This window comes from Cervus canadensis, chromosome 30, assembly GCF_019320065.1.
Source record: "Cervus canadensis isolate Bull #8, Minnesota chromosome 30, ASM1932006v1, whole genome shotgun sequence".
NCBI lineage: Eukaryota > Metazoa > Chordata > Mammalia > Artiodactyla > Cervidae > Cervus > Cervus canadensis.
The window spans coordinates 43,216,141-43,234,665 of record NC_057415.1 but is presented as its reverse complement, the minus strand read 5'-3'; the positions used below and the strand labels follow the sequence as shown (position 1 = coordinate 43,234,665).

General features: G+C 52.2%; 1 protein-coding gene across 24 annotated transcripts in view; it reads right to left on the bottom strand.

Moving 5' to 3' along the window:
• Positions 1-18,525, bottom strand: part of MYT1L (myelin transcription factor 1 like) — a 399,489-nt gene that overhangs the window by 85,637 nt on the left and 295,327 nt on the right. For 19 of the 24 annotated variants that reach the window (XM_043452969.1, XM_043452975.1, XM_043452972.1 and 16 more), the window contains 2 exons: positions 8,642-9,622; positions 3,634-3,768 (listed from right to left, as the gene is read on the bottom strand). In XM_043452969.1, coding sequence (XP_043308904.1) covers positions 3,634-3,768; positions 8,642-9,622 — 1,116 coding nt within the window. The remainder of the gene's footprint in view (positions 1-3,633; positions 3,769-8,641; positions 9,623-18,525) is intronic. The other 5 variants (XM_043452970.1, XM_043452993.1, XM_043452992.1 and 2 more) reach the window with 2 other exon arrangements.

The window sequence follows — 18,525 nt, the reverse complement described above, 5'->3', positions numbered from 1 at the left end:
ACACGTGAGGGGGTCGTGGGTGAACAGGCACTCCCAAACCCGACTGCACGTATAGTGAGTTAGGTGATGACTTTTCATCTAGGAACTGGGTACCCTGTTTTTGATTATACGAGGAAGGAAGAGCTATGCGGGCCCAGGGGAGACCAGGAAGGAGGGGCAGGGACTGGCCCGCAGAGCAGAGAAGGCCATGCTGTCTGGAGAGCCAGCCTGAGCCTCCCCGAGGAGGTCACGGCCCTGGACTGTCGCCTGTCCGTTCCTTTCTGGTCCTCACTGACGGATCGCGGCCCTGGACTGTGGGGGCCGCCAGAGGTGAGCAGTGCCGTGACCCCCGCCCTGGCCCCCGCCCGGTGGTCCCTGACCTCCGGGGGACCATGCAGTGTGCATGCGAACCCTCCGTGGCGACGGTGCCCTGGCACCTGGCGAACATGGTCTGCCTGAGCCCTGTATGTCACTGTTCCCTACAGTCCCTCTCATCTCAGGCACCCTCCCTCGCTTCCCCGGAGCCCCTCCACGTCCCCCCGGTGGGGCCCTCGGCCCCCTCGGCCCTGTCTGTCCTGGCGGTCCAGGCTCCATCTGTGTGGGAGCGGGCGTTGCCCTGCCCCCCGCCCCTGCTCTCCGACCTGCCCTCCTTGGTTCACTTCTTGGCCCTTCACTGACACCCCATCACCTGCTCATCACCGCTCTCAACCTTCCCCGTGACACAGCTTCCTCTCCTCCCCTTTGAGACTGAACCCATAGAGTGCTAAGTCTCCCTTGGAGACGGCACACGCCTTCCACTCCCACCTGCGTGGTGGGCCACCCTCTCCTGCCAAGGCCTGCTCCTTCCTCCTTATCCGGCCTGCCCTGGGACAGGGTCTGCACTGCCCTGTGCCTGCAGGCCTCTCGGCTTCCTCCGGGGCTCAGTCTCCCTCTCAGGGGTCAGCTCCAGCCTCGCATGGCAAACTCGCTGCCCTCTGCATCACCTTCCGCCTGACTTCTTTCTCAGACACCCCTGCACGTGTGGGCCTTTCAGAGAAACCGCCTGCTGCCCCGTCCTCTGCCCCTGGGGGGTCTCCGCTCCTGTGTGCCCTCCTCTGCCCCCCGTCCTACAAGCCTGTGTCCAGACCTCCCAGGCTGGGCTCCTCTTCAGCCTCCTCTCCGAGCAGCTACATCCTGGTTTTACTGACGCTGCCCAGAGGACCACCCCACTGTGTGTCTGACCTCGTCCAGGTGTCCCGCTGGCCGTCCGGCCCGTGGGGAACGTCACACACAGCGTCCAGCTTCAGCTGGAGAAGTCCAGGCCACCAGACTCTCTATGGGACATGCCCTGTTCTGGATTCCCCACCTTGGTGATCGGGGGAGACTCGCCGTCGACCCTGGGAGGCTCCTGGGCATCTTCTCAACCTCCCTCCCTTTCTCCTTCTCAGTCCTGTCCTGCCAGCCTGTCTCTGGAACGTTCCTTGAACCAGACCCTCAGGCACCACCTCCCGTCTGCCTGGGCTCCCACGTGGACCGTCACGACAGCTCTTAGAGAACATCAAGGGTTCCCTCTCAGACAGGACGGCCCGAGCATAGCCCGCGTGAAGCCCGCGGTGGCCCTGGTCCTGAGGCCCGCAGCAGGGGCCGGGGCTCGGTGGTGAGGTGGGCACGTGGCCGACCCCAGCCGAGCCAGGCTGGGGGCTCCTGGACCAAAGCTGTGTCTCATGGCCCTCTCCGTGAGTCCTCCGTGTCTCTAACACGGCGTGCTGAAAGCTGGGGTACAGGCTACTTTACGGAATTCAACCGGACAGGACAGCGGTTAGGGTGTGCTGGCCCAAAAAAGCTAACAAGTCAAAAGTAGAAAGAGACATGCTTCTATGGAGTGCTTTGACTCTTCGTCATTTCCATGGCAAAGACTCCCGTAGGAGTCCATCTTTGGAAACGGCTTCCTGTGGGTGTCCGAGAAAGTGACGGTGACCCTGGGGCAGAGCTGAGTCCACGGCACGTGAAGAAGGCCCAGCCAGGTGCGGCCTGACACGGGGTCAGGCTGCAGAAGAGACTGCCTTAGACTGCTCTTGGGGAATGGGGAGTCGGGAGGATCGCTCAGCCGTGGGAACGGACGCTCTACTTTGATGTCTCAAAGGAACAGTGCATAGAGAAGCTCCCTGCTCTTCATGGGTTAGTGCTGGGTCCTACCGCCTTGTTTGTAGATGAGGACGAGAGGCCCAGAGCGCAGGTCTCCCGCCCCACGACACAGCTGGTCAGACTGCACCTCAACGCCAAGCCCAGGTCTCCATGGAGACAGCTGGGCTCGGGGCTGGGACAGAGGCGGGTTTGGGTCTGAGCTCTGTTCTCCGCTCGGAGGAGCTCAGAAAGCGCCGCACATCCTCAGGGCGCCAGGAGCCGAGCCGATTCCCGGGGGAGGAGGCGGCGCCGGGCCTTCCTGTTCCTCATCTGAAAACAGGGCCAATGCCCCTGCGGGTGTCCTGGGGATTGGATGAGTGCGAGCGGGTGCCCGACCCAGGGGTGCTGGGTGGAAGCGGCCGGGGTGAAGCGAGCTGCCTCTGCTCATGTAACACACGGGCGCGGCCTCTCTGCAATCCGCTGCGGCCGCAGCCCTGCGCCTTCGCTCGCAGGACGGTTCCGAGAGACACGGCCTTCCCGTCGCCAGGGGCCACCTGCAAGCCTGCAGCCACAGCAGTTTCTACCAATATGTCACCTGAAGACACTCAGCTCAACCAGTTCCCTAAGCTGCACCGCTTTCTCTGCTCCTCCAAAGCTGGCCGCTGTGATGGGGAAGTCCCCGGAAGGGCCCCTCAACCACCAGCTGGCCACTGCCGCTTCTCCAGCTGGGTGACAAGTGGTCCCCACTAGCAACCGCGTCTTACAGGACGAGGGAACCCCCACCGCCTTAAGACACCAAATCAGGGGCCGACACAGTCATTCCTGAAAATGTGCCTTTCCCCTGAGCCATCAGTTCTAATTGTACCTTCGTAGTTGGCACAGTTTAAGTGTCAAGAAAAGATAAGCAAAAAAGGTACATCATTTCAATTCTAAAAGAAATTTAGTTGTTTTCATAGATGGAGTGCATGTTCTTAGAAACTAACTAATTCAAACAGATTTGTAAGATCGAAACCCACTTAAGGAGTTAAACCTCCTTAAGATTTTATCGTGTAGAAATGTTGGGACAGTATGAAATAGGTAAGTAGGATGCAGTTACACATAAATACTGGTTCACGTGGATGGAGAAGCTCAGATAACTGGGCAAAAGCCACCTCAGAGTCCCTTTTCTTTGGGGGTCAGAGCCGGGGGGCGCGGGGTGGATGTCTCAGAGACTGTCTAGACTCGGAGCTGCAATCTGTGGGGAGGAAAGGAGTGAAGTGACTGGCGTGGGTCGCCGCGAGCCTGAGATGAAGGCAGGACCAGGCCGTCTGCTCGGGGGCCACGGGGGGAGGCGACACTGATGTGGAGCTGGGGTCCGAGGTGGGTGTGCAGGGACCCCACCGAGGGGACGCTGCGGGGGCGGGGGGGGGAGCCGGGGTCCTGGCCGAGCTGCCCCTCGGACAAGGACACGCCCGCGTCAGGCGGCGCTGACCGGAGATGGAATGACAGGCGAGGATGCAGAGACGAGGCACAGGTGTGTGCGCGCCAGGGCGTTGGTGAACACGGACTTACTTTCTGGAGGGACCCTATCTTTGTGCGGGCATCCGGACAGACTGCGGTGATGCGGATAAAGCCCAGTTACGTGGCCCGTTCCATCACACCCGGGGGTGGGGCACTTGCTCTCTTTCTTTTCTGCTCTCGAGGGATCTAAAAGTGATAACAGGTGTCAAGAGAATGAATTTTTTTTTTCAACCAACCGAAGACAAATGTGATTATTTAACAATCTGAAGAGACCTTGATACATAAAGACATAAAGCAGGTGTCGGGGACACACTGTGACATCCTGGGTCGTTCTCTGGTTTCAGGTGATTTTTTTTTTTTTTTACCTTAAACGGTGTAATCATGAATCATATTTTACTTTCGATGCTAAAGAAAAAAAGGCTCTCCCTACCTGAACTCTTGATTAATTGTTTCCCGTGTGTTACATGATAAGTTGTTGCTCAAAGAAATCAACATAAATAATGATGAGACAGTGACCTTCTCAGAGAACAAGACATTTCCATAATCCTTCAGCAACTGCTTCGTGACATATCCAACCAGGAAACGTAACGCCTTTTAAGCACTCTGCGGCAGAGTTTCTTACTGAATTCTCTGATCGTGTACGCCATTAGCTGCACAATTTTACTGGTACTGAAATGTCTTTTCTTGGAACACCGTTCTTAGGACACAAATTCAGTGCTTTTCTCAAGACAGACTGAACTCTTAGAAGGCACTGCAAGCAAATGACCGAAATGGCAGGACCCCACCTGACAGAGGTGACGGGCAATCAAAAATGTTTCAGAAGCTGCTGGAGCAATCGTTTGTTTTGATCTCTTCGCCTGTGCTTGGAACCAGAGGAAGGCTTGGACAGCTGTGCGGGCATGCACCAAACTAAGAGGCAATGCTTCCAGGCAGCCTGCAGGCGCTGTGGTGCCCGCTGGGGCGGAGCAGGGCTGACATTTGGTCAGAACTTGAACGCCAGATGCCAGAGTGCAGTGACATTGCTAACAAAATTAACCCCAGACCAGAACTGGCCACAGTTCATGAATGAGCAGAAAATAACCCCAGAACCTATTTCTAAGATAAAGCCCAGACCAAATAGTCATACCAGTGTGTGAAACACTATTTTTGAACCAGTTTTCAAAACGAGATGCACAGATGAACCATAGATGGTGACTACTAGAAGTCTGGCCCAGGGAAGCTACAGGTAACAGATCTTTCGGAATTTAATGCTTTTGTATTGATACTGCATTAATCAGGCCAATAGTAATTTTTCTAGTAAAACATCTAGAAAACAGATGTTTTACTTTTGGAGAAGGATTCATTTTATATCAAGAAAGAGGACTGGTTTAAAAATTTAGGAACTTTTATATGATTTTTTCTTAATCATTTATGCAAACTTGAAATAGACATAGGATTCACAGGAATATATATATATATATATATATATATACACTTTTATGTTTGTATGAAAATCCTTCCTTTTATTGTTTAGCTATCATTTTATTCTCTAAGATATAGCTTTCAGGTCTTGGAATCTCTTAAACGAGTGAGAGATATGTCTGAGATACAATGGTCAGCTACTTTCTGCCTTTATTTACAGATAATCAACTCTGAAGACATATCTAAACCTATGCTTCTGTGACTTCAATTTCTAAATATCTTTAAGTTTGAGATTCTCTGACAACCAAAAGGCTCAGCATTTTATTGCCTTTGAATAATTTCATAATAATAGTGGTATAACTGAATGGATGCAAATATAAAATAGTAAGTGCAAGTAACCGTTTCAAAGGAAAATATTATTTAAGATCATAAATTAGAGATATTTAAAATCGTGAACTAGATATAAATGACTTTAAAGGATAAAAATGTAAGTTATAACTATTAGGAATCATTAAGTGACTCTTTTCCATGAGTTTTTATGATTTCCTAACAAATTATACTATGTCACGATCTTGAGTGTTCTGAAGCTCAGTGCAGATCTGTGCGAACACAGTGGCTCCGGCCACTGCAGGTTTGGAGACGCCAGGTGTACCCTCCTCTGGATGCCTGTGTCCTGGGGGCGGGTGGTCACCTCTGCCTTTGCCAACACTCCCGCCTCCTTGGTTTCTCCCTTCTCCAACCCCAATTCATCTTGAAAGCAAATCTTTGAGCAAATGCAAAACAACCAAGCAAGCAAAACAGGCCAACAATCTACCCCAAAACCTTGCAACCACATCCAGAAACACCTGAGTGCTGGATCTAGCCCTTCGCTTCCTCCCTTTGGAGTAGACCCTTTAGAGGAGAAGGTGGAAAAAGTTTTGTGATGAACTTCTTTTGTTTTAGCTCAAGCTTTTGGAAAGGCTACTCACTTTGAAAAGATTGTGTATGGATGAGAATCGGTGTGAGTGTTCTCTCCATGTTTAATAAAGCAGCAGAGAAGCTGACCATAGATTGTTGATACACACTTGGCCATGCCTGCCAGGCTCCTCTGTCTGTGGGATCTCCCAGGCGAGAATACTGGAGTGGGCAGACAGTCCCTTCTTAGGGGATCTTCCTGACCCAGGGATGGAACCAGGTCCCCCGCACTGCAGGCAGATTCTTTACTCTGAGCCGCCAGGGAAGCCCAGGAGGGCAGATAGCTTTTTTAAATAGGAGACCATTCATCTCTCTCCCCACACTGGTGTCCTTCCTCGGCTTTATTCATTTGGTTCTGCATAGAACTACGACATCTTCAGAAGAAATTTGGGAGCGACATGGAACACACTGACAGGAAATGGAGCTGGGCTTTGGCCAGAGAGGGAGGATGTGGAAAACCTGGGGAGAGGCGGAAGTCATCAGGAAAGTCCAATCCCCAACCTGCCCCCCTTTCAGGGAAGAAGCACATCTCCGTTTTGGGATTTTACTGTTTGTTTCCATTCTGTCCCTGTTTATTTAGGGGAAACAAGTGATCTGAACTCCGCTTCTTCCCCAAAACAACACAAAACAACAACAATAACAAAACAAAGTGATTGAAAATCTACAGGAAGTTGCTGGGTTGAAAGAAACCACAGAAGCCAATGCAGGCCCAGGAACCCCGGGCATGCAGGAGCCCGCGTGGCTGCCTTCTCAACCAGATTCAGGCCTGAAACACACTCTGCAGAAAGCCGTCGCGTCTGTCCCCGGAGCCGGTACGCAGGGAAGGACACCGCTTCCCCAAGTGTTCCGTTTCTGTGTGTGTGTTAAGTCTCTTCAGTCGTGTTTGACTCTGACCCCGTGGCCTGTAGACCACCGAGTTTCTGTCCAAGGGGTTCTCCAGGCAAGAACACTGGAGTGTGTTCCCAACCCAGGGATCGAACGTTCGTCCCTTATGTCTCCTGTATTAGCATGTGAGTTCTTCACCACTAGGCCACCTGGGATTCGCAACTATCCAACTACGGATTTCTAAGAGACTGTGCTCATTATAAACACACTCGCTGCATCTCCGGGTCTTGCAACACCCAAAGCAAGCCTGACGACTGCCTGAGCTCCGTGTCATGGCCTTTACGAGAGGACCCTTCTTCATACCCTGCACTTCACAGGGTCTGGCCTGCAACTGCCTTACTGAAATGGCCGTCAGCACCCAAGCACCTGGCACATGCAGGGCCCAGCAGGCCTCTGGCTGAGGTCTGTCTCCAGGGGAGTTCGGTTAAAGCAAAGCCCAATGCGCCCCTGGGGGTGCATGCCCATCGAGAGAATACACACCTGTGACCCTGCAGAAGAACTGGGTTCTCATTGCGTGACATTGCCCTAGCAACTGATTTCCAAAGCAAAATCTGAACCTCATTATAAGGAACTGATATTCATAAAGAATAGGACAATACACAAGACAGAAGAACTTTCTGGTACAACTAGGGAAGAATTTAAGGAATCACCAATTTCATTCTTGAAGTTGTTTCTTCTCACTTTGTTCTGAAAGAGTCTTGAAACTGAAATATTCACAAGGTCCTACATGAGGTCAAATTATAATCCACTTCCTACTGAAAGCGAACATGGCTGTTACCGGAAACATGAGGTTGCCTATTCAGGCTGGAAGCACACATCTGCACACATTAGGTGCGGCAACCGTACAGCACGTGGCTGAATTTACAGACCCGTGCAGACACTTCACAACCGGGAGCCTGGCTGGAGCTACGACAGAGGATGGTTTTGAGTGTCTCCTGATAAAGCACGACTGTTTCCACGGTGGCTGGGAACAGTGAGGGGTGGGTACCCTAAAAGGAGACTATTGGTCTCAGCTGGGGACGCGCGGCTCCCGTCACTAACCGACCACCTTAAGGTAAGGAAGGAGGTGTCACTGCCCTCGCCGGATGTTAGCGGGCATCCTGCGGCTATTGTGCAGTTTCCAGCAGGGATATTTGCCAGGGGGGAGCTTTCCTCAATAACTGTCATTTGATGATAATTTCATAAATCAAGGACTTCCCCGGGGGCTCAGATGGTAAAGCGTCTGCTTACAAGGCGGAAGACCCGGCTTCAAACTCTGGGTTGGGAAGATCTCCTGGAGAAGGCAATGGCAGCCCACTCCAGTACTCTTGCCTGGCAAATCCCATGGATGGAGGAGCCTGGTAGGCTACAGTCCATGGGGTTGCAAAGAGTCAGACGTGACTGAGCGACTTCACTTTCACTTTCATAAATCATGACGCCACCTACTCAATGAAATTTGAAATGCACGCTTCACCCCCCTTGGCTAATTGCCACGTAAACCCTTGCCACTCCACACGGACTGTGGCTCCTCTGCGAGAAAACAGACTCATCCTAACATTCTCTATCACGTGATGGGCGTGTGCTCTCACCCTGGATCTCCAAGACATGCATCTTCCCCTGAAATATCATGTTATTAAGCTGCTTGGTGCACTTCTCACACAGATAATTTATTTGCTCTTCGGAGACATAGCCATGAGGCATAATTCTGGAATCACCTGCAAGAAGCATGCATTGGTGATGCAACGCAGTGAGATGCCTCCTCGAGCGGCAGCCTACGCCTGACAGCTTTCGCCCTAGCTCCCGCTTCCATGAGGCCACTTACGTTAGGTAGAAATATTACCTTTACCATAGTATGGCTTTTTGACATGGCTGTCCGCGGACTTAGGCTTCCTCTCCTCCCCGGGGAGCGGCCGCGGGGACTGGTCCTCGAAGGACCGCAGACTGTCCCTCCGGCCTGCCTCCAGCGCCATCTTCTCCCTCATGGCCTTGGCCCTCTCGGTCTCCAGGGCGATGGCTTTCTCCAGGAGGGTCAGGTTGCCCTTGGTCATGTCAAACACCTCCTCCGACCGGTCGGAGGTCACGGAGGCGGCGTCTTCGTCGCGCTCGCGGTACCCGCCGTCCTCCTTGGCACAGCTGGAGAACGTTCTGGGCCGGGGGCTCAGCTGCTCCTCCAGCCGCATCAGGTTCATCATGTCCGAGTAGCTGCGGTCCGGCGTCCGGCCCGGGAAGTCGTCTTCCGGGCGGCCGTGCGCGCGCGGGCCGGCGCCGGGCGGGGGCGGCCGCTCCTGGGGGCTGCCTTCGCTCAGCTTGCGCGCCAGGTCGAAGCACTGGTTGCGCAGACACTCCAGGCTGCTCAGACACACCTCCTCGTCGCTCTCCTCCACCAGCTTGTCCGCCAGCCCGTTGTTGGCCGGCTTGCCCAGCATCCCGTAGCTCAAGGTCCGGCCGTCGGGCGGCGCCAGCGCGTCCGCGTAGGCGCGGTCGCCCGGGTGGTCCCCCAGCACGGCGCCGTGGCCCTGGGCCAGCAGCTTCAGCGAGTCCACCGTCTCCCTGACCACGTCGCTGTCGAGGTCCAGGCTGAGCTCGCCCTTGCGGCCGGGGGCCTCCGTCTTGTCGCTGTCGTCCTCCAGGCTGTGGGACGTGCTGCTGTTCATCTCGGACTCGGTGCGCGCGCGGTACGCCGCGTCCTCTGCGATCTTGCCGAGGTTCAGCAGCGACTTGGCCACCAGCTCGTCGTAGTTGTCGTACTCGTCGTTGTTGTTGTCGTCCTTCTCCACGTCCTGCAGCGCGCGCGCGCCGTGACAGCCCAGCTGGCGGTCTTCTGCAGAGAGAGCAGACACAAGGACACAGGAGAAAACAAGAGGGAAAGCGGCTAGAACCGCGGCTGCGGCAGCGCGGGGGGCGAGCTCGGGAGCGGCCCGCCCGGGGCCTGGGGACCCTGCAGGTCCGCAGGCGGAAGGGACGCGAAAAGGGGCGTGTGCGCAGGGCCCGGGGGCGGTGTAAGACACCTGCTACAGACTGGGAATTCCCGGAACTGACAGGCCGCTGGGTAGGTGAGGATGGTCTTGGTGGTGGTGTTTAGTTGCTAAGTGGTGACCCCCTGGACTGCAGCCCGCCAGACTCCATAGTCCATGGGATTCTCCAGGCAAGAACACTGGAGTGGGTTGCCGTTTCCTCCTCCAGGGGATTTTCCTGACTCAGGGATCAAGTCCCCACCCCCTGCATTGGCAGGTGGGTTCTTTACCACTGAGCCACCTGGGAAGCCTAAATATAATTTTAAAATATCACTTTTTCATTACTTCTAAATTTTAAGCATTGCTTTTAAAAGTGAATTTCTTTATTTACTGCCCGACCACGTGCATGATAATGATATCCATTGTGTGACTAGGCTTTCTAAGAGTTCTCAACTTGTTGCCAACTTGTAAGCAGATGTTCACAGCAATTTCATTTAAATTGATTTCCCAGAGATGCTTGGGCAGCACAGAAGAAAGCCCAAGGTTCTGGTGGGTCCTGCTGGGATGCCGACATCCCGACATTGGTGGGTCCTCCCTGAGATGCCAACATCCTGACATTGGTGGGTTCTGCGCCGACATGGACCCTGGGCAGTCAGTACCAGGAGCACACGCTGGGGCTGAGAGTGGCTTTGAATTTTCTACCTTAGAGCCAGTTTATCAAGATACGCTGTGAAGCAACAAGCCCCAGCAAAACTTAGAAGCGACTCTGACTCACTGTGTCTCAGTGGGCTGGAGAGGGTGGAGGGGGAGAAGTGCGCAGTGGCCAGACGCCCGTTAAAAGCAGGAGTGCAGTGAGTTGGCGCCACCATAACACACAACCCCACACCTGCTGCAGTCACCCTGCACCTCGGCAAAGCCGTGGTGAGCTGGCAGATACACCGTGGGGATGTGTCATGTGAGGTGGCAGATATAATGTGTGGATAAGTGTCATGTCCAATCTCAAAAACATTTGGGAATACTCATTTTAAAAAGGACCATGTTAAAAATTACCCTAACCCTTGTATTCAATGGCATCACCACTTGATGGACCTGAGTTTGAGCAAGCTCGGGGAGTTGGTGATGGACAGGGAAACCTGGTGTGCTGCAGTCCATGGGGTCGCAAAGAGTCGGACATGACTGAGCGACTGAACTGACTGAACCCCTGTATTTCATCTGGAACATATTCTAACTCTAAAGGAATATTTATAGAGTATGCATCGTTTCCCCTCATGCTATGTGATCACTACCATGTATATTGCAAAATATAGATGATACTAAATGGATTTGCAAATGGATTCCCCCACCCACTTCAGGTTGGATTTGGTTAACTGCCTGCCATTTTCAAATATACTCCTTGTTTCTATGATTAAACAAACCACAGTAAGAAGAATTTTTAAAGTGTATTAGTGAGGAAATGAGGCGTATTGATTGGTAGAAGATACTGGGTGACTCAGAGCTGAGTCGGGGGACCCAAGTGTTTTCTTTATGGATTCTGTGCTGTCTCCTTAGAAAACGTTTTTGTTGGTGAACTGGGTTGGACATCAACACATCAATAACAGAAAACAACATCCTTGCTGGCCCATACGTGGAACCAACACATTTTTGAAATTTAACATCTCTCTAAACATCAGCAAATCAAATTTGTCCTATATTAGTCAGAGAGTATCATTAATTCTATGAAATAAATTTTGTTGCTCCTTTGGATAATTTCTAGGCATCTATAGCCTTAGAATAAGGATACATGTTTTCCCAAAGAGCAGCAAAAGGAAAACAAAACCAGTGAACGCATCAGAAATACCGAGGAGGTGTTCACCTAACAGTACATCACTCACGGCCAGGGTGAGGCTCTCAAAACCCGAAGGCCACCCTCTGTGTCCTCAAGGCTGCCGGACCCCAGCCATGAGCATGGGGATGGCAGAAGAGACAACTCCAGCTGCGGAAAATCCTCGTGGGTAATGGACTTTCTCAAGTTATCAGTATTTAACTCTTTCAAAATACATGTGAGACAAAGTCAAGCCTTAATGATGTGGACGGATGGAGGGGGTCTGTCAAGAAACTGCCAGCAAGAGGTTTGGAAGCTTCAGCCTCCAGAATTCAAAATCATTCACAGTGAACTTTCAGAATTCCGTCTCTGATTTTTCTCTTTCGGGTAGTTTACCCTTCTAGTTATGTTTTCACTGAGCCTCATGATGAAAAGGACCACACATGGAAGTAGGCGGTGGGAAATGGTCCAAAAGTCTCTGGGCCAGCTAGGCATTAACAACGTGGTACCGATGGTCCACAAACTGAATTTTCAATCCAAAGAGATTCGGGAGTCAGTGGGGGTAGTTCTTCACGTGATGAATGACCCAGGAAACAGAATGTGTTTGTGATGAGAAAAGATGTTTTATCAGAAAATTATTTTAAAGTTCAGGTCCACATTCTAAACAAAAGAGCGCAGTCACTCAGAGGTTTTAGGAGAAGGCCCCGGCATCTCTGTGGCCTTATCTGGTGGAGTCTCTTCTCTAGCAGAGCACGGGCAGGAGGACCGTGCTGGGGGCAGCCTTGGGCTCGCCTTTGAGAGGGGCTCCCAGGGTGTCCATGCCTCTGGAAACTGGAGGAGAGCTGGTCCAGCCACTCCCAGGGGAGGGCCCTGCGCCCAGGAGGCGCAGGGGGTTCAGGAGCTCAGCCCACGGGGTCTCTGCGGCACTTCCTCACCAAGGACACCGGGATTTTTGCTGGGATTCTCTGCATCTTTTGGATTCCAATGTGAGCTTTGTGAAATGTTGTAGGTCTGAATTTTCTCTTTTGAATCAGATCGTTATAAACAATTTATGCTCAAAGCTACAAATAGAAAACAGCAACAAAAAGTTCCCTAAAAAATAGAGCCATGTAGGAAAATTTTTCTTCTCCATCTTCATAACCAGAATTTGATGTGGTTAGAACTCTGTGGCTTATAATCTTATAAAACCAAGTGCAGACTTCAATGAGCATTTTGTCTCTAAAGGTTAGTCTGAGACCCACCTTTTGATTCTTTCAGTGAATCAAAAGGTGGGTTGCTGTTGTTCTTTCCAGACGTTAAAATCTCTCAAGTAGACAACAGATTAAAACAAATAGTAGAACAGGAAAAAGAGACACTTCTTCACAGCGGAACTTCTCTAGGTCTGCCAGGTCATAGAAGACGTGGTCTAAGAGTCCACCCTCCATGGGTTGCAAATCACAAAAGGTCAGTTTCCTCTGGCCCTTCATGTAGGAAAGGTCACTCCTGGGGTCACCCTTCCTCTGCTGGTGAGAAGGGCGGAGGCTGGGAAGAGCGGCCAGAGGCCACGTGGACCAGAGGCCCACTGACCTCACTGAGGGCCCCCCAGCTCCCCTACTGTATTGAGCACCCAGGGGGAGCCCAGGACTTCATGGGGCAGGGTGGACACTGAGGTTTCTTTTGAAGAGTGGAAGGGCCCTCTCCTGGGTGTCCCGGGTTCCTTAGCGCAAATTCTGAGAACTCGGGGTGGGTTCTCGATGGGCAGAGCAATAAATCGGCCTCTGAGAGCTGGCCTGGGGCCCCCTCGGCCTTTCCCCCAGAATCCACTGCTTCTTATTTTCTTCTTAGATGCAGACATACAACTTCTTTCTTCTTCTTCCTCCAAACAATAGGCATTTCTTCACCATCACCAGCCCTGAGCGATCCCAGAGCGTCCAGTGCTGGCTATACATTTCCTAGAATAGGTCAGACCTGCCCCAGGGCGCCAGGCACAGCGCTGCACCTACAGGCCGCAGTGACCGCAAGCCTGGACCTGGAGAGTTGCCTGTTGTTTTTTTTCCTTAAGACATTATTATTATTATTATTTTTGATGTGATCTATTTTAAAAGTCTTTATTGACTGTATTATCGTATTGTTTTATGTTTTGGTTTTTTGGCCGTGAGACACGTGGGTGGAATCTTAGCTCCCCGACCAGAGATGGAACCCACACCGCCTGCATGGGGTCTGGAAGTCTTACCCGGTGGACCGCAGGGAAGCCCTGGTGCCTGGGTTAAGTTAATAAAATACTCAGCATCTCTCTTAAAAGTTGCTCAAGGTGGATGGTTGCTATCTGGCACAAGACTTCCCTATTGATTGTGAAAAAATATTTAGAATTCCCCAGGATTATTTTCTGATTAAGGAAAGTAGAACACTGCATGCCAGCTGGTCAGAGTCCCCCTGCACTGCGTGCCCAAGAGGACCCCTGATGCCTAGTGAGACCAGTTCACAGGCTCTTCCGGGCACAGGGGAGTCCTCCTTCTGCACGTGTTCTACTGGGGGGCAGCCCCCCACACCTGGGGGCCTTGCTCTCACGAGGCATCGTCCCCTCTTCACCTGCCCGCCGCTGCGAAGTTGCCGGGATGCAGGTGATGCTCAAAGGTAGGAGAGCCAGACGCCACGTGGGGACGACCCCCTGCAGATCGGGAAGGACAGACGGTTCCCCTAAGGAGCTTCCTTCTCCGTCAGCGCTGCCCCTGGCCCTCGGCCGTCTGTTGCTGCGCTCACGTCGGACAGCAGTTTCTCTGTCCTCACCAGAGCCCATCACGGTGGAGATGATGTGGGTGAATTATGTGCAATCACCCGAAATACACTTATAGCCCTCCCTTCCGAGCTGTATGTTGCTGCTTCTGTGGCTGTTTCCGCTGTGGGCTCCTCTCCACACCTGTCTGCTAGCGAGTGGATCGACCTGCTGCTCCCGGAAGGAGCTGGTTCGCGGGAACCGGACTCGCTCCTGCTGTGTGTCTCTTGCGGAGGCTCCGTCCCTGCAGTGGACACATGCTTCCCTCCGCGCCCCACTGTCCTGGGCTCGGCAGGACGCGCCCTGGGCACCGGGTCCCCGGTGAACACGCCCGGCTCCCCCCGAGCCCTGGGCTTCTGCACGTTCACCATCTCAGCTCCTGGCCTTGGTGAAAGCCTTCCTTGGCCTGAGAGGAACCCCACAAGACAGACCCACACAGCCTGTCCTCATTGTCCCCGTCGTGGGGGCCAGAGTGACCTCGGGGCACAGACGGGGGTGGGAGGGGGCGGCACTGGATGGGGGTGGGGTGAGGGTGTGGGGTGCCTCCGTCTGTCGGTTCATCGGGTCAAGTACTGCTTTTCCAGATGGCTTCCTCCAGCTTCAAAAAGGTCAGAGAGGATACCGCAGGGCATGTCTGTGCCCCGTCCCCAGCTGAGGTCCCAAGTGTCCCAGATCTGACGGGCCTAGGAGACCCGGACAGGGCATGGCCGTGTCTTCCCTCCACCTCTGCTTACTGAGCCCTGTTTGGGGCAGACGGGTGACCCTGGGAGGAGGGTGGGCAGCAGGGACATCGCGGCGTTGGCGCCGGAAGGGAAGCAGATGAAGTCGACATAAAGTCTGCGGTCGGGGGTGACCCGGGCCGTGAGGGACAGGAGACCCGGGCGGAGGTCACATCAGGTGGAGTCGGGCCACATCGGCCAGGAGCTGGCCTCCAGGCAGAGACTGGAGAATGTGGGGCGTGCACCCCAGGAGGCGGCGGCGGCGGTGGGGAGCCGGGTGGTACAGAGCACGCTGCAAATCTCCTTAAGTTAAATTCAAATTCAGGGTGTTTATATGTAAATAAGCACACGTGGCCAGGGGCTGCCATGCTGGCTAGCGCAGAGCCAGCACAAGGAAGCACAGAGGGAGCTGAGCGCTGATTCCGGCTTTTATAACCTATGTGTGCATTTAACTTACACTTGTGTTTAAGCGACATGGACCGACAGGGGCCGCCCACCACCAGATCCCTGCGCAGTCTGGGAACAGCTCCGGGAGGTCTGGGGTCTGGCGGCAGGCTTCGGTTAGCCGGCCTGGTTTGGAGGTGACGCTCTGGCTCTGACCGCTCCTGTGGCCTCGACTCCTGGGGCAGACAGAAGGGCACCCCGAGGGCAGAAGGCCTGTCTCCAGGGGCATCCCGCTGTCCGCGGCTGCGGCAGGGGAGGGGAGGCCACCCCGCATCTGCAGCATGGTCCTCCCCGTCGCCTGCCCACAGCCACGCATCTCCTTCCACCCTAATCAGACCTCGCGTACACGTCTGAAGTGCAGGCTAATGCCTCGTCTCTACAGCCGCTCAGAAGAGCTCTGATGGCTTATTGATTCTACATGTCCATTTCCTAAGCTGGAGCATGATTTTAAAATGCCTTTCAAGCTAAATGAGATAAACTGAAGCAAAAAATAATGGTTTTCACAAGGGATCCAAGTTGCACAACACTTTTCAGTGTAGATCGGGCACATTATGCTTCTTAAAGTTTTTATTCATTAGGGATCTTAATCAGAAATGTGAGTGAATAAAGTTTTATTTATTCACTGCTTTGAGAACCTTTCTACTTGATGGCGTTTTAGGTTTGTGGTTTATCTATGTTTGGGGACTACAAAATAGAATTGTTATACCCCACCCAGACAAGAGCTGCTTTGAAATCAGTAGTTTTCAGACTAAGGCAGACTAGAGGACACTAACCAACTGCATCTCTGGCTCTCTCTGTATATCACACACATGCACACACGCATACGCACACACACAGCTTGGAGACTTTCCAGATCAACTGGGCAACCTTGAACATTCTTGGCCCAGTAGAATAAGATTGCTGCAGATGCTATAAACTACGGAGTGCAAAGGAGTCTGAAAATTTTGGTCCTTCTGTTTTACAGACAGGTTTGATGTGGCTGCTCCTATAAGTATGATTGGGAGGAACTTGGGGGTGCGGGAACCCTCTTCTCCTCTTCAATCATATTCCATCCCTATCAGACAGAAAAGACCTTTCAGAAACACTACCACTTTCTTTGGTAACCTAATATGAAACTCACCAGGCTTCATTATCTGAAAACTTTAGTTCTTGCTTTCAACTCTAATCTTTAAATCCTCCTTCTTGGCTCATGGCTTCTAATTCTGCCCTTTGTGAAGAACTATTAGGTACAGGTTTTCATGTACACGCTCCTCTTTCACACTATACCATGTCTGGGGGGCAAAGAATGGAGCCCGTTCAGATTTTGGGTCCCCGTGGAGCCCTGTGCACTTCTGTTGCACGGGAAACTCACTCCACTTTTTGCACTGAGCTGTCACCGTGCTCTGAGTCTTTTAAGGTGACTCAGCCTTGATGGACACAGCATGTTTGCTCCGCATCACCACGGACCTTGGGCTCAGGATCACAGAAGGGCTTGAGTTTGTGCCCGGGAGCCTAGTTTCTTGCAAAAACTACCTGAATCTGTTGCTACACAGCCACTCTGGACCGCTCACCTCTCTCCAGCCTCAATCTGTATGGCACCTGCTTTAGGCTTTGCAAGCAGGCAGTTAGGTGAGCAAAGGGCTGGCATTGTCATCCTGACCTCTGGATACCAGACTGAAGTCCAGGGAGAGAGAGAGACGTGTCTAGCATGTCAGGATGTGCCTTCCCACCTTGCTTCACACCCTGCCAGTCTAGCAGGTGGAATAAAAATTAAAGAGGGCAGGAGGAAGAGGGGACGACAGAGGATGAGATGGTTGGATGGCTTCACTGACTCAACAGACATGAGTTTGGGTAAACTCCGGGAGTTGGTGATGGACAGGGAGGTCTGGTGTGCTGTGGTTCATGGGGTCGCAAAGAGTCGGGCACGACTGAATGAGTGAACTGAACTGAAGACAAAGACAGAAGCTGGTCATCCCTCCAAGTGGACTTTAAAAACAGATCGAGTAAAGACACATTAGATCTACTCTCTTACATCGACCATTTCTCATTATTATGTAAAAAGATTTTTCCCATACTTTACACATGTTGATGGAAACTCAAACGCACATGACTTCACTTTGTTAGCAAATTTTCTGGTTTGTATTGAAGCATCTGAAAATTCATGAAATATAAGATATAATTATATTTTCTAATTCTGTAAAATTAGCTTGAAAGAAGAAAGTTAACTTTTATCACAGACAGATATCTAGAAATGTCTAATTCTGCCCTCACTCATTTCTAAGTGGTAGAGCCATACGCTTCACCATATTTGAATACTAAGCTTCCTAATATAACATGTTCATGGATGAAGGGGGAGATTAATTTTTAAGATAAAAAGTTATATTCTTTCTCCCAACTGTGAACAGTTGAGACCTTGCCTTCTAAACACATCTTGGTTTCCATGCTGATCTCAGAACGCATGGCTTTTTTTTTCTGCTGACTGCGGGAGAAAGCTGGTGGGCTAATTCTGATGTTCACAGTCTGTCTGCGTTCCAACTCACTTCCCTCATCAGGGCCATTTCCTGGGAAGGATGTGAGAGGGTACTTGGCTAATCAGTGTGAGCTCCACATCAAGAGGCAGGTTCAGGGGCCACAGTGGGAGACCCTCACCTCCTCTTTCCGTCCTCGCCTTCGGGAAGCTCAAGCCTGTGTGTGCCTGTGCTCAGTAGCTAAGTCGGATCTGACTCTCTGTGACCCCACGGACTGTAGCTCGCCAGGCTCCTCTGTCCATGGGATGCTCCAGGCAAGGGTACTGGAGTGGGTTGCCATTTCCTCCTCCAGGGGATCTTCTTGACCAGGGATTGAACCCAAGTCTCCTGCATCTCCCGCATTGCAGGAGGATTCTTTACCATCGAGCCGCCTGGGAAGCCCCAAACTCAAGCCCACTGATCGCAAGTTGTCATGATGTTTTAATTATGTGACACACAGTACATTACCCTGCGTGAAAGAAAAAGCACCCTGAAAACTGGGCAATTTAAAAAAGTTGTTTCTGTCGGGGTGGGCTTTGTCTCGAGTTCCTCTCAAAGACAGATGAGT